General features: G+C 42.4%; 1 protein-coding gene across 1 annotated transcript in view; it reads left to right on the forward strand.

Annotated features, from left to right (window-relative positions):
• LOC146859094 (eosinophil peroxidase-like) overlaps nucleotides 1–14511 on the forward strand; it is a 47308-nt gene that overhangs the window by 7255 nt on the left and 25542 nt on the right. Inside the window, exons 5-7 of the mRNA XM_085649748.1 lie at nucleotides 2174–2294; nucleotides 10285–10414; nucleotides 12002–12208. Coding sequence (XP_085505874.1) covers nucleotides 2174–2294; nucleotides 10285–10414; nucleotides 12002–12208 — 458 coding nt within the window. The remainder of the gene's footprint in view (nucleotides 1–2173; nucleotides 2295–10284; nucleotides 10415–12001; nucleotides 12209–14511) is intronic.

Here is a 14511-nt window from a genome sequence, read left to right on the forward strand (position 1 = left end):
TCAAATACAACCACTGATAGTCTGTTCATTCTAACACACCACTGACAGACTGCTTAGTGCAACCAGTAAGAGATTGTTAAGTATTGCCACTAGATAATGTCCAATAAAGCTACCAAAAGACTGTATGTTCCAACCAAAGAGAGACAGTTCAGAGATTAACCAACCAGAGGAGGCTCAACACAACCACTGAGAGAATGTTCAGAGTGTCTCCAACCAGAGGAGACCGAGTACTACCAATGATAGATTGTACTGCATAACAAAGAAATACAACAATTAGCAGCCTGTTTAGTGGAACCAGTAAGAGATTAGAATATGTTGAGTATAAATAAGAATGTATGCAAGCGGAAAGTAATTCCTACTATAAGCTAACAGGGAGTCCCTGGTAGATCAGTGGCCATTTTAGAATGGGTTAGAAGACCTGACATTCACTGCATCTACTGTGTTGTTGTAATGTAGACTCTGCCTCACTTTAACCTGTGCCAGCAATCATGGACAGAGAGAGACCCAAGTCCTCTACATGCGAACAAAACCTATGACCAACAGAACATGACTTCTGAAAGTCAAATTCCCTCAATTCTCCTTTCCCAGAGTTTAGGAAGGGGGGTGGGGGGGTAGAGGAGGCTTTGTTGGTGAGTGGAAGACACTCTCTCTGAAAAATACAATGCTTTTGGGAAGGGAGCTGGGTCTGTCTGGCACGCAGCCTCCATAGTCTGGTTTGGTGCTCTTAAGGTACAGCAACACCAATAAGGGCATATATTGTGTTGACAATACACCATTTCAATAGACAAAGTTAAAAAATGAAGCATGTTCTGATGTTGTACTATATTTTTTTAAATTCTTTGTCAGTTGAAATCCTCACAATCTCCTCAGTAATTGTTTCTTGAAGTGCACAAAAACACATTTCTTTGAGTAGACTTTTTGCAGGTTTGTTATCGTCTCTTGACCTCTTTCTTGAAGTATCTACTCTACTGAATATTCGTAATTTCCATTGTGGTTTTATTTGTAATTTTTTGCATTTTTAAATTTGTAATATATTTAAAATGTTCCTTAAGTTATTTATCCATTTGTTTATCAAGCATATATCCTTCCAATCTTATTTCAATCAATCAATCAATCAATCAATCAATCAATCAATCAATCAATCAGGGTTTTGTAAAGGGTGCTACTCACCCGTGAGGGTCTCAAGGAGCTACGGATGAGGCGGGGGGTTCAGCAGATCCGTTCAGTGGAAGAGCCAGGCCCTGAGAGCCTTTCTGAAGGTGTTCAGGGAGGAGGCATGCCTGATGTCTGCCGGGAGTTCGTTCCATGTTTAGGCCGCGATGTGGGAGAATGATCTTCAGCCTGCTCTGGCTCTCTGGATGCACGGGATTTTTGCCATTGCGAGGTTGGAAGATCGGAGGTTCCTCTTGGGTACGTGGAAGTTGATTCTGTCGTTGAGGTATTCGGGCCCGGTGTTGTGCAGGCATTTGTAGGCATGGGTGAGGATTTTGAAGGTGACTCTTTTCTCCATGGGGAGCCAGTGGAATCTTCATAGGTGTTGGCTGATGTGTATGTGCCAGGGGGTGCCGAGGACAAGTCGGGCGGCGGAGTTCTGTATCGTCTGGAGTTTGCGGAGTAAGAACTTGTTTATGCCGTGTTGAGCGTGTTTCCATAGTCAAGTCTGCTGGTGATGAGTGCATGAGTGACTGTCTTTCTTGACTCAGGGGGGATCTACTTGAAAGTCTTGCTGAGTATTCGGAGGGTGTGGAAGCAGCTGGATGTGACGGCGTTGACCTGTCGGTTCATGGTGAGGGATGAGTTGAGAATGATGCCGAGGTTTTTGGCGTGGTCCGAGGTTTGGATTTTTTTTGTACAGTGCCCTATTGCTCTACTTTTCCCAGAATGTACTTTGTACATTCTATACTTAAAGGAGACAAGACTATTAGCAGATAAAGGAACAATTTGAGATGACCAGTAAAACAGCTCCCAATCTAACCACTTAAGGATTTTTTGGGAAAAATAATTTTGATAAAAGTGCTTGAATAAGGCAAGCATGGTAAAAAACATTTGAAACAAAACAGGCAATGGAATGGTTTGGCAAATGTATTGGGAGTTAAAAAGTACATATTCAGTAATAGAGGGGTTGGGAGGATTAGTAATGATTTAATAATACTTTTGCTGTAACCGTTTGCAGATATACTCACTGCTGAACAGCTTCACTCCGTCTCCAAGGTCACTGGGTGTGCCTATCAGTCAATGCCGGCAGCTTGTCCGGACAGTCGATACAGAACCATCACTGGCGAATGCAACAACAGGTAACTGTGCTCACTGTGGCTTCCTTTGACATATAATGCCTGTGGGTCAATCTGAGCTATGAGAGGGGTCACTGGAGTTATGTAACTGCATGTCTGTGGTATTTTTCCGCATAATTATGGATCTGCCGCAATTGTTACATAATCCATTATCTGTTGCATAGTCTCCAGATTTTAACAAAAAAAATAGTTTCTAGCTCAAACAGTTCAGAAATTTGTAAAAACCCTGTTCTGTGTTTTGCCGCATGGTGTAAGTACCCTTTGCCAAAGTACACTGGTCAGCGTTCTGTTGCTAATAGCTATGTTTAGATGTACTAATGAGATGCACTGCATGCCCAGATAGTGTTAATAAGTGAAATATTACAAAATAATGAAGTAATACTATCCAAAAATGTACTGCATTACGCCACATCATTTGCAGTTTCTTGGCGCATAATTTCGCCATCTTCTGCCACATAATTCTAGCAGCCCTGGATATGAGCACCTGGCCCTCAGTTGGAGATTGTCATACATTCATTCAAGTTTTGTTTAATATAGCCTTATAGCCTGCCGTAGGGGGCTATAACGGCTGTTAAAGGCCCGCTGCAGCGTTAAAGGCCCGAGCCGAAGGCGAGGGACTTTAACAACAGTAGCGGGACTTTAAAAGCCGGTATAGCCCTGCTACGAAGGGCTATAAGGCTATTAGAACATTCTGCCACTAGAGGGCAGAATGTTCTAACAAAACGAAGCCTTCAGGGAGCGCGAGGGGATTCAAATCCCCTCCGGCTCCCTGAAGTCTTTGTTCACAGCCAGAGCTGTGAACAAAGACACATTGGAATGTTGGCGCTCCGGGCTTATACCAGCCATTATAAGCCCGGAGCACTCCATTGTTTTCAATGGAGCTGCCAACATTCCAATGTTCTAATATGCTGTAAATGGTTTGCCGTACATCTAACTCTCCCCTCCAATGTAAATTAATGTGACAAGGTATGAGGTGGTCACTACAGAGAATGGATAATCTGACTACTTAATTTGAAAAAAGTGCCTTTCTCAGAAATGGAAGGGTTCATGTAATGTTCAGCAGAATAAATTCCTTAGGACACAGCGAGCCTCCCCAAACAGGGAAGTTGCTATCAGTCCTTTGCTGCAGTATAGTATAATTAATATGTGATCCAGGCAGGATGCTCTTAGTGGAACATGCACAGAACCAAATGTAGGGTGGAGGAATTGAGTAGAGCCTGTGATCAGGTGACACCTTTCTCTCTGAATGCCACTTGCCATTTCAGAGAAGGTGTATCACCTATTGAGTAGATTCTTATTGTTGTAAGGACATTGTTTTATATTACAAAGTCATAATCTGAATGAATAGATGAATGACTACATGAATGAATGCATCATTTACTGCATAGTAATTTTAAACCATTGCAACTGAAGCTGGGCTAAATATGTTTTCATCAACAGGACACTTCATATTATACAGTTTAAAAATGTTTTTTGTAGAACATACACACAAAATCTGGTGTTATGAAAATCATATTATACTATATCATCTGAGCAGTTGCTACTTCTCACAAAATAGCCGCCACAAGCACGGAAGCTCCACTACAAGCTCCTCTACCCTGGGATACATTAGGTGCAAATTCTTCTCAGGAAATCCCATCCAGGAATGAAGCTGTAAGTTATGAGACCTGAATGAGAATCCAAAAAGGTTTACAGTCCCACCCGCTCTCCGGTCACTTGTGATTGCATCGTCCCCATGACCAAGCTAGATGTGAGATGAAATGCTACCGTTGTAAAGAGCATGTGGTTCACGGAGGGATGCTGAGGTCATGTCTGGCACAGACTCATACTGAAGGAGCTGGTAGCAGGGCACAGAGCCAGTAGTGACCAGGAGAGGAGGCCTCCTCTACTCCTCTACTACTCCTGCACTCACCCTGATCCACCTACATCACTGGTACTGCTCATCACCGTCAACGTCTGCCCACCTACTGCGTCTGTAATGCTGAGTTCTTAGACTTGAGCTCAAGCTTAACTGTCTCCACGACTGTTCCAAGCCGGGCACCCTCTGCCTCCTTTGAAGGACGTGAGGCTGGACTGGATATAATTGACCTGACTCTTTCAAACCCAGCATCTTGCTTTAAGGACTTACGTCTGCTCAACTTCCTCTGCAAGTTTTCAAACCATGAATCTCCCCCTGCTGCTGGAAAAGAGTACCTCCACCAACCATATAAAAAAGAATATGTCCAGAAAAAAGACTACCACTCACCTTCCCTCAAAAAAACCAAGAACTAACCTAAACCAAACCTTGCAGTAAGATAGTATTTCTTGAGACTGCCACACAGTGCCCTTCTCTGCAATAGGGAACTATGAAACTAGCTAGAATAAAGACCATGGCTTTGGACCTCATTTACTTCTGGCAACAATAGTAAACCCAACTGCACTCACCTTCAGCTTTATAGACATGAACAAATTCCATTTCTTTCACCTGGAAGCTGTGTTAGTATAAAGCCTATGGTAAATTCCTCCCTCTGCCTACAACCTTACGCCCCCTCCAACGTACTCTCTTCCCAAACCCCCTTCTGATTACCTCCCAAATTCCTTCAATGCATCTCAACTTTCACGGTCCCCAAATTCATTCTCTCCTGCTTATCCCAGCACGGACTCAACATAGTCTCCTACGCCGACGACATGCAGCTCAACCTCTCCCTCACCAAAGACCCCATCACCACCAGACTCAGCTTTCAGGAAGGTTTAAAGGACGTCCCATCCTGGATGTGCAACACCTGCCTGAAGCTCAACTCGGAAAAGACAGAGGTCCTCGTCCTCGGACCCTCCCTTTCTGCCTGGGACAGCCCCTGGTGGCCCACCACCCTTGGCAGCCCGCCGACCCCCACCGACCATGCCCGGAACCTCGGCATCATACTCAACTCCTCCCTCTGCATGACCCGACAGGTCAACGCTGTGACCTCCACCTGCTTCAACACCCTCCGCATCTTTCGCAAGTCCTTAAAATGGATCCTCCCGAATCAAGAAAAACCATCAACCACGCACTCATAACCAGCAGACTAGACCACGGAAACGCCCTCTACGCCGCAATCAACAAGTCTCTGCTCCTCAAACTGCAGACCATACAGAACACCGCAGCCAGACTCGTCCTCGGCATCCCTCGACAAGAGCACATCACCCAACACCTGCGAGACCTCCACTGGCTTCCCGTCGAGAAGAGAATGACTTTCAAGATACTTACCCACGCCTTCAAATAGTGCCACAACACCGGACCCCATTACCTCAACAAGAGAATCATCTTCCATGTACCCAAGAGAAACCTCTAATCCGCCGAACTCGCCCTCACTGAAACCCCGCGCATCTGCAGAGCCAGAACTGGCAAAAGGGCCTTCTTCTACATCGCGGCCAAGACCTAGAATGAGCCCCTAGTCGACATCAGATGTGCCCCATCTCTGAACATCTTCAGGAAGACACTCAAGACCTGGCTCTTCACCTGAACGGAGCTGCTCCCCCCCCCCCCACTTCCCCCAGCGCCTTGAGACCCTCGCAAGTGAGTAGCGTGCTTACAATTCCCTGATTGACGGATTGATTCCTTGGGTAACACGGAGCCCCCATCTCCCAGACTCAGCCGCCAGCCTGATAGGGCTATCCAAGTTTAATCTCCACAAACTATACTCGTCTCCCCCTCCAGATCTACAACCTCCTTGGCTAAATTGACTTAGAAAATTGAAATTGAAGCTTTATCTCAGGGCGCACCTCATCTACCAACCCAACCAACGGCCCTGATAAATAATCCGGGAAGATAGACTTTCAAGATGCAATTGTGCACCTTGCTCCAGGAGAACACAATACTCCCTCAATGATGGTGAAATTTGCAAAGCTGTTGAACTTTATAGTGACTCTGTGAACTAGTTTAAAGCCAGATAATCACTTGCCCCAATTCTAAACAGGTAAGTGATCAAACCCATTAAACCCCATCATTCCAGTTATTATAAACAACAGACCTCCCCACACCTACCCGTAACGTAAAAGGAAGGAACCTGATTTCAATACCTAACAGTCAGTTGCAAAACCCTATGTTCATTACAAGACACTCTTTTCTTTGATGCATGCTGCACATCTGTTCAGTAGTTAAATACTGTATGTGGATTTCTAACGCCATCTTGATTTTCAAACTTGAAAACCTAGTCACAACTGAAATAGGGCTCTCCGAGTCCTTCAACAGCCTTCTCTCCTAGCAGTATTTTCCTAAATGATGTAACTGAGCGGACAGGCATGGTGGTGGAGTAGTTCTTATTCATAAGATCACATTAGGCTTCTGAAAATGTCCTGCTGCTTAGTACCAATTCTTCCAATGCCCTTCAAAGGAGATCTTCACTAATAAGGCATGTACTCTCAGTTAAAATGTCATCTACCAACCGCCTAGTAAAGACAACACATTTATTGAAGAGTGCATGGACTTCATTATATTTCAACTGTTGATTCTTGAGGCCAGCACCTTCCTCAGGTATTTCTGTATTGAGGTGACATCCAAGACCAATCTGTCAATCTATTGCCTTCTTTCCTTGTTGACAGCATGTTCATACAAAAGCTGTTAAAACTCCTCATAGTTTAAGGCCTACCTTCTTGGTCTGCTCATCTCAATGGATATCCCTTTGTCTGCCAAAGACCTCCTACTGGTGGACTGGTCTGACCATTTTCAGATTTCATTCACTCTGGCCTATGGCCACCGGAAAACCTAATGACAACAGAAACAAGAGACAATGTGGTTTCCTGACACCAAAACCATAGACATGACAGCTCTTCTCGACAGGGCTAGATGGAACATTTCCTCATGTTATTCTTAGAAAGACATGAACACCACTACAGAGAAATACAACAAGTGCATGAGGATTCAGTTAAAATATTTGTTTTATTGAAAAGCAAATAAAAAAGACTGAACCCTTCACTCTCCTTCTTTTCAAAACATATGTATGAAGAAAGACAAGCCCAAGGAAAACTCAATAAAGTCTTGAGACATTCCCCCTCCCCAATTATTCTGCTGCAACTTAGGTCTAACAAATGCTGTAGCAACAAATGATAAACGGAATGGTGGCATGGTGAGCAAAAGAACCATGAATTTACCCCAGATCTGTGATTGGGGGTGAGTGTCTGAAAAGTTTCAGCATACTGTCCATCATCTCCTTGTGTTTGCTTTGTTCACTTCAAGTGTGCCGGGTATGCCCAGACATCGTTCCCGGGCTCACTGTGCCACTGTATTCAAGCTATCCTGGTTGATGAGGAGTGATACGCCAAACCAGTCCTAGGGTGCTTGTTTCTGGTCCAGTGAGGACCTGACTTCGCAGTTTGAGCTGGACTGCTCCCATGAAGAGCAGGGTCAAAACTGATTTGCATATGGCTGGGTCAAAGCTGGAGTGGCATGGTGAGCAAAAGAACAGAGAATGTAAGCCAGATCTCTTGATTGGGGGTGAATGTTTGATTTGTTCCACATTCCATCATTTGTGTGTCTTTTGCTTTCTTGCAACTTAGGGCCGGCACACAAAGCTGTGAATCTCTCATTCTCATTTATAAGTCCTCTCTCATTACATTTTTTCCTAATGCTGTTATGTTAAGCAGAGATGAACAGAGGATATGGACCCACGTATTTGGACTAATCTATACATACTTTATTGGGGATGCCCTCTTTACTCATGGGCGAGCTTGAGTCCTCTTGTTCTCTACAAGCAAAGTACCAGTCTGAAATGCCCGGTTTTCCACACTTTAAGCCCTTCTTTGCAAAGAAAAGAAATTCTATTCAGGTCTCTCTTTCACCCATTCTGTTGACCTCAATGACCAAAAACTCACCTGTAAGGCACATCCTCGCTGGTCTGACTTTGATGTAATATCGAACACGGAGCTACTCAAAACGAAACTGCCAAGTCACTTCAATGCACTGTGCCAGGATCCATTAGTAAGAAGATTGCCAAAGAGCTGCTACCCTTCTGGACCACTTTATTGAATTTGTCAGCTAAGCAAGACACCTTCCCAGATTATCTGAAAGTTAGACAGTCTCCTACCTTCTGAAAAAAAGCCTGTGCAGACTCAAGGAACTCAAACAACTGCCATAAACCTTTCCTTCCTAGGCAAAATGCGAGAAAGCTGGGTAGTCTTACAATTTTCTTTTGATATCCAGAAAAACAACATCCCGGACTAATTCCAATCGGGTAGAGCTGCATCACATGGACCTTAATACTGCAAGTGCTTGAGGACGCATTCTGTTTCCTCAAATAGAGCAACCCCTGCCATCATCTTCTTCTATACCTTTCAGATGCCATTGATACAGTTAATATCCTGAAAGAATAGATGGGCACTGAGGCAACAATTCTAAATTGGATTACCTCCTATCTCTCCAAAAACGTCCAAGCGAATAAAACAGTGAGTTCCATATCAAGTGAAGTTAACCTTATCACTCAGGAATCAATATTGTCTCATACTCTTCGAGAAATCCTCAGTAATGTTGGTATACTTTTCACCAGTATGCTGATGATAATCAGACCCTTATCAGAATTTCCTGCTCAACCAACACCCACTCGCTTAACAATACCCTGTCCAGAATTAAAAAGCGGGTGTCCATCCACAACCTAAAACTCACCCAACTAAAACAGAACTCTTTTTAATCTTACCGCAAAAATACCGGTGTGCCTGTCCAAAAGCGGATTAAATCTTGCTCTTTCCTGGGTTGCATACTAGTGATTGTGGACAGTGTGAAATAAATAGGATTCATATTTGAAAATCGGCTTAATCTACAATCTCATATCGATGGCTACAAAATCACGCTACCACCTTAGATTACTTTGGGGTATCAGACATCCCTAACTAAGACTTTAAGTCCCTAGTCAGGACACAAGTTCTCTCCAGATTAGACTATGGGAACTTCCTTCTATCTGATTTACACTAAAGTTCACCTGGCCTCCCTCAGACCTGTTATTAACAGTGCCTCTTTCATTAGTTCAGGGTACAAAAGTGGTGACCACATCTCTCCTATCCTTCTCACTTGTGAATGGCTCCACATTGGAGTATGGGCACAATTTACGGGGCACAATTTACGACTGTTTACCTTGCTCAGTGACTACTGCAAAACTCCAAAGCCTCCTGTCAGGCTAAGAAACTGAAAATCTCTTGTGCACAACTGTGGTCAAGGAATGTTGAATCCCTCCTACTCAAACTCCTGACATTCAAATATGAGTATTGTATGAGGCAGTTCTTCTTCAGTATTTCTGCTAGGATCTGAAACTCTCTTATCCAACTCAACGCATGGTCCACATGGCGGGTTACTTTAAAAGAGGAACTTAAAGTCCTCCTCCTCTTACAAAGACACTCTGATCACTGACTGCTGTTAACACCACCACCCAATGCCCATTGCCTCTTCTTGACTGTCTTGTTCTGCGGTTTTTGGTTTCTATTGTTTGTCCACATTAGTTGGCATTCTCTTGTACAGCGCTCTAATTTCCTTGGGCCACGTTTGCGCTGTAGGATATTGCAAAAGAAATAAAAAAATGACTGCATAATCGATATATTTAACAAAAGAACTTAACAGCTGTGCATCACTCTCTTTCAAACAATTATGCAAAGCCTCTTTGGAGAAATGGGTCTTGAACCCTAATAGTGGTGGTAATAAATATTTTCTTCTGAAGTTCTAATAAAGACTTACTTTTTTTAGTTTTTGTCTGTCCAGTTCGTTTTTCTTCTTACTTTCGAACCTTAGGATCCCATTTTTTGGTTAGTGAGGGCTCAGTAATAGAATTGCAGTTGGTGTTCCCTGACATTCTTTTGCATTCTGTTTAATTAATTTTAACATAACATCATTTTATTACTATGTCTCAAAACTTTCAGTTCAAAAACTGTTCTTCAAAGCAGCATTTGATAGGTGGGTACCTCAATATGTTTGACCTTACAATGTTTAACACCAAGATTATTAGCAGTGCCTAATCCCAGCGTTCGTTGCACTTGTCTTACATTCTCGTTGTAGGAGGAATCCGCTTCTCGGTGCTTCAAACAGGGGGTTTGCTCGTTGGCTTCCTGCGGAATATGAAGATGGACGTTCACTCCCCAAAGGATGGACAGAGAACAGAAGAATAAACGGATTTGAACTCCCTCTGGTACAGTATGAGGGCTTTGAACTGTGGTGAAGTAGGAGGGCTTCTGCTCTGTGATATGACTGATGGTAGAGCCAGTGGTTAAGAGGGGAGGTGTCTACCTACCATACGATAGAGTAGCTGTACAAACCACGTTCTGTAGTAGGCACATAGTAGGGATCACCAAATAAGACAGATTACTTCTTGAACATTTCAGGTGCCACAAATGCTCCAAGGGAAAGTAGTCAGTAAAATGTAGGTAGGACACCCAACTTGGAGCAAAGCGTCTTTGTTCAACCTCCTGATCCTACTGACTCTCACAGCGAACATTCCAGGCACAACACTCACATCATTCCACACATGCATCATCACTTAAGCAGTGTACCTCAATGACATTGCACATAAACATATATCAAGTGTCATTACTTTGCTGGTGAGTATTGCTAAATTTATATCATGATTCATTACATTGGGTACATCTTTACTCCCCATATCTGTAAAGGTAAGTATTTATAAATAATGAAAACATAGGAAAAGGGTTACGGAGATAAATAGTATTAAAATTGAATGATTTAAACTAGTTGAAATAGCAATTTAAGTGAATAAATAAAATATTAAGTTGAAATAAAAAAGTTTTAAGAATCAGTCACAAAATGAGTACAATAATAAACAGAAAAATAAAAAGGAATTTGTTTAAGCTGATACATTTAGAAAAGCTACAGGCAGGTGCATAAATAAATATAACATGCACTCACCATACATATATATTTTATCAGGAAGTGATGTGTAGTCATGGTTGTTTTGTGTTTTGCTACTAACTTTGGCACTGCACATAGATCTGCGTGAAACTTGCAAAAAAACAGGTTCATCTTCTTTAGGCCCTTCATGGCATGGCATGTCGTGTTCATGTCATATAAGGGGCAGGGGTGTCACACTTCAAGAAAAACAGTGATGTTCACATTTACAGAATAAGAAGGGTGTCCGCACTTTCAGGTGAGCAGAGGAATGTATTTTTCAGAGCAGGGTGGGGTGATCCTATTTCCAGAGGAATATGAGAAATGGCAACATATTCAAATGAGGTTATGATACATCCAAAGGGGGAAAGGAGAGTCCCACTTTCTGAAAACAAGGCAATGCTTTTAAAGGAGGGGATGGGTGTTCACACACCCAGCAGAGAAGGAAGTGTTCTCACTTTGAGAGTTTAACAGGTCTAGCCATGCTTGAAATGGTAAGGCGGTCTCACTTCCAAAGAATGTGAAAGTGGTCTTTTTCTCAGTAATACAATGAGAAGTCTTATTGGTTGTGGAACAATATAGGTCTCACTTAATAAACATGGTTGTGGGGGCGTCTCATTAAAGAAGGTGGCTCACTCTTCCAGATGAAGAGATGATAATCAGTTTTTTAGGAGAGGAGTTTGTGGTCTCACTTTCAGAGAAAATGTGGGGTTTTCCTAATCTTTTCTGGATTAGGAAGGAGGGGCTTTCTAACCGTAGACAGATGGTTAATCTCATTTCTAGGGAAAGATGGGATAGTCTGAAGAATTAAGAATGTGTTTAAGCAAGTTGTGTTTGTGGAAGGAGGACCATCACCTTTCTTTGTTCTTTATTCCAGGCACGTGCGGTTTCAAACCAGATTGTCCAGTTTCCAAACAATGAAATCACACTGGATAATGAGCGGTCACTCACCTTCATGCAGTTTGGTCAGTGGACAGACCATGACCTGGACCTTTCTCCTGAGACTCCAGCCAGAACCACCTTTGTTGAGGGCCTGGACTGTGACCACACCTGTGTCAAAGCACCACCTTGCTTCCCACTGAGGGTATTTTGCAGACCCATGTTTACTGTACCATATCTGTTCACATGATAGGATTAGGTTTCCACTAGCTGCTCACCTTCTATGCTTGATGCAATCAATTAACATTTGAATTAGTAAAGAAACTTATTCTATAAGCTATCCAATAATGCAGCGATTCAATTAAACATTAAGGCTGTCATCAGCTGTAACGCAACAACCCCCAAACAAAATAGTTTTCAATCTGAAGAGAGTCCGGAACATGCACCTGATTCTCTCTCCGAATGGTTGAATAATGACAAACAGTTTCTCAGGCTTTCTCAGAACCAACTCTTCAATTCTGTAGCGATACTTGAAGAGTTCTGAACCCTCCACCCTGATGGTGTTCAGAGAAGATGCAAAAATTCTTCTTCTTAAAATATCTTTAAATTTATGGCGTACTAGGGTTCTAATGAATTAGTAATAAATGATCTGGCTGCAAAATCTTCACTGTTTTAATTTGAACCCAATTGTTACATTGTTCTTTACAGCACTCCGATATCATTGCTGGAGATTGCTTAAATGTACAAAGTGTGTGAAGGAAATACACATTGTTTATTAGAGATTCCAGATTTCATTCTTAACTAAGGAAATTAAGATATCCATCCTTCAAACCACAACCTTGCCCGATACGTCAGGAATGCCCAACCTATAATCTGGGGGTGTGATTGCTAGTAGATATTCTGAATATTCTCAAATTTACATAAAGTGATTGTAAACAGAACTAATTTACATACTTTATAGTTATCCTGAAAATATGTACTGATCCAGCCATTCTGGATTTATGTCAGACAGCCCAGCTATAGTTTATCTGTCAGATACTTCCCTCTTGTAATGATAAGGGCCATCTGACCATTTTTTCCAATAAGCAACCACAGTAACCACCTCTATGTCTTTACCAGTAACATTCCAATGCTGCTCCATCAATGGAACCTTGAGATTTGACTTTCCAATTGTCTATCACAGACCTTCTGTAGGAAAGTGGCTCTATATATACTGTTCCCAAATAGGTACAGTGTGTATAGAGTCCACAGTCCCCAGAGGTTTGGCAGAGGCTAAAGTTAGATATAACCTCACTCTCTAAAGTGGTAGCTTGGTCGAGCAGTAAGGCAGTATCAGGGGACAGTGTAAAGCATTTGTTGTACACACTTAGTCAGCAAATGGTCTCACACACTCAAGAGCTGAATTCTAGGCCAATGGTTTGTATATAAAAATATATGGTTGTTTTATTTTAAAACCAACAAGAGGTATCAAAATATTCTTTCTCAGAAGGAGATGCTTTAGTTAAATACTTTGCAAAAGACAATTGACTTGGAATGCAATAGTTACAGTTTGTTGCAATAGGCAACACAATTTCAAACACAATAATACATTGAGCTCAATGGGAATTTTAAGTTATATGCAATTGATTACTTTCAGGACTACTTTTCTAACTCCATGACTGGATCCTAGATTCAGTCCTGGGACAGTTCTTGGAAACAAGTGAGTAAATACTTATTAGTTACTGTTGTGATTTTTAGGCAATATTTTGCTATTTTAAAAGTTGACACTTAGAAACTTTTTCTTATCAAATTACCAATGTTATCCTATGGAAGGAAATTCCCTTAGCAGGTAAGTGGGGTTATGGTTACTTTTTCCAGGTCAGTGTTGGATCCTGGATCCAGTACTAGTGGACCACCTGTAAGTAGTTGAGAAACGGCGTTTAAATTGTACAGGCGATTTTTAAGGAATATTTAGAAGTTTCCAAAATCGACACTTAAAAGAACTTTCACAGAAAAACAGTCAATGGTTTCCTATGGAAGAAAATTGAGTTAGTGGTAAGTACGGTTGGGAGTACTTTTCAGGGTCAGTGTTGGGCACCAAGATCCAGCACTGGGATCTCTCCTAATAGCAGATGAGTATTTCCATTTTCGTTACTCGGTCGATATTAGGTGAATATTTTAAAGTTTAGAAACTCCACACTTAAGAAGAAATTTCAAGAAAAAACAGTCAATGTTACCCTATGGAAGAAAAGTGAGTTATCGGCTTTTGGGTAAGTACTCGACTGACAGAGTTAAGGTTCTGGGCATAGACTCAGGGGTCTCCCAGGTTCAGGTAAGTACAGTTGTTACACCCTCAGCTGCACAGGGGCAGCCGGGTGCAGAGTGAGTTAGGCCCAATGTTATCCTATAGGAGGCAGGGGGCCCTTGGTTGGTGGCTGCTGACTAGCAGGCCACGCGGCTGTGGGAGCTGGGCTCCTGGTCACTTGCTCAGGGCAAATGGGGAATTAGGTAGGAGTAGAAGTTACACTA

Source organism: Triturus cristatus, chromosome 3_2 (assembly GCF_964204655.1).
Source record: "Triturus cristatus chromosome 3_2, aTriCri1.1, whole genome shotgun sequence".
NCBI classification, from domain to species: Eukaryota; Metazoa; Chordata; class Amphibia; order Caudata; family Salamandridae; genus Triturus; species Triturus cristatus.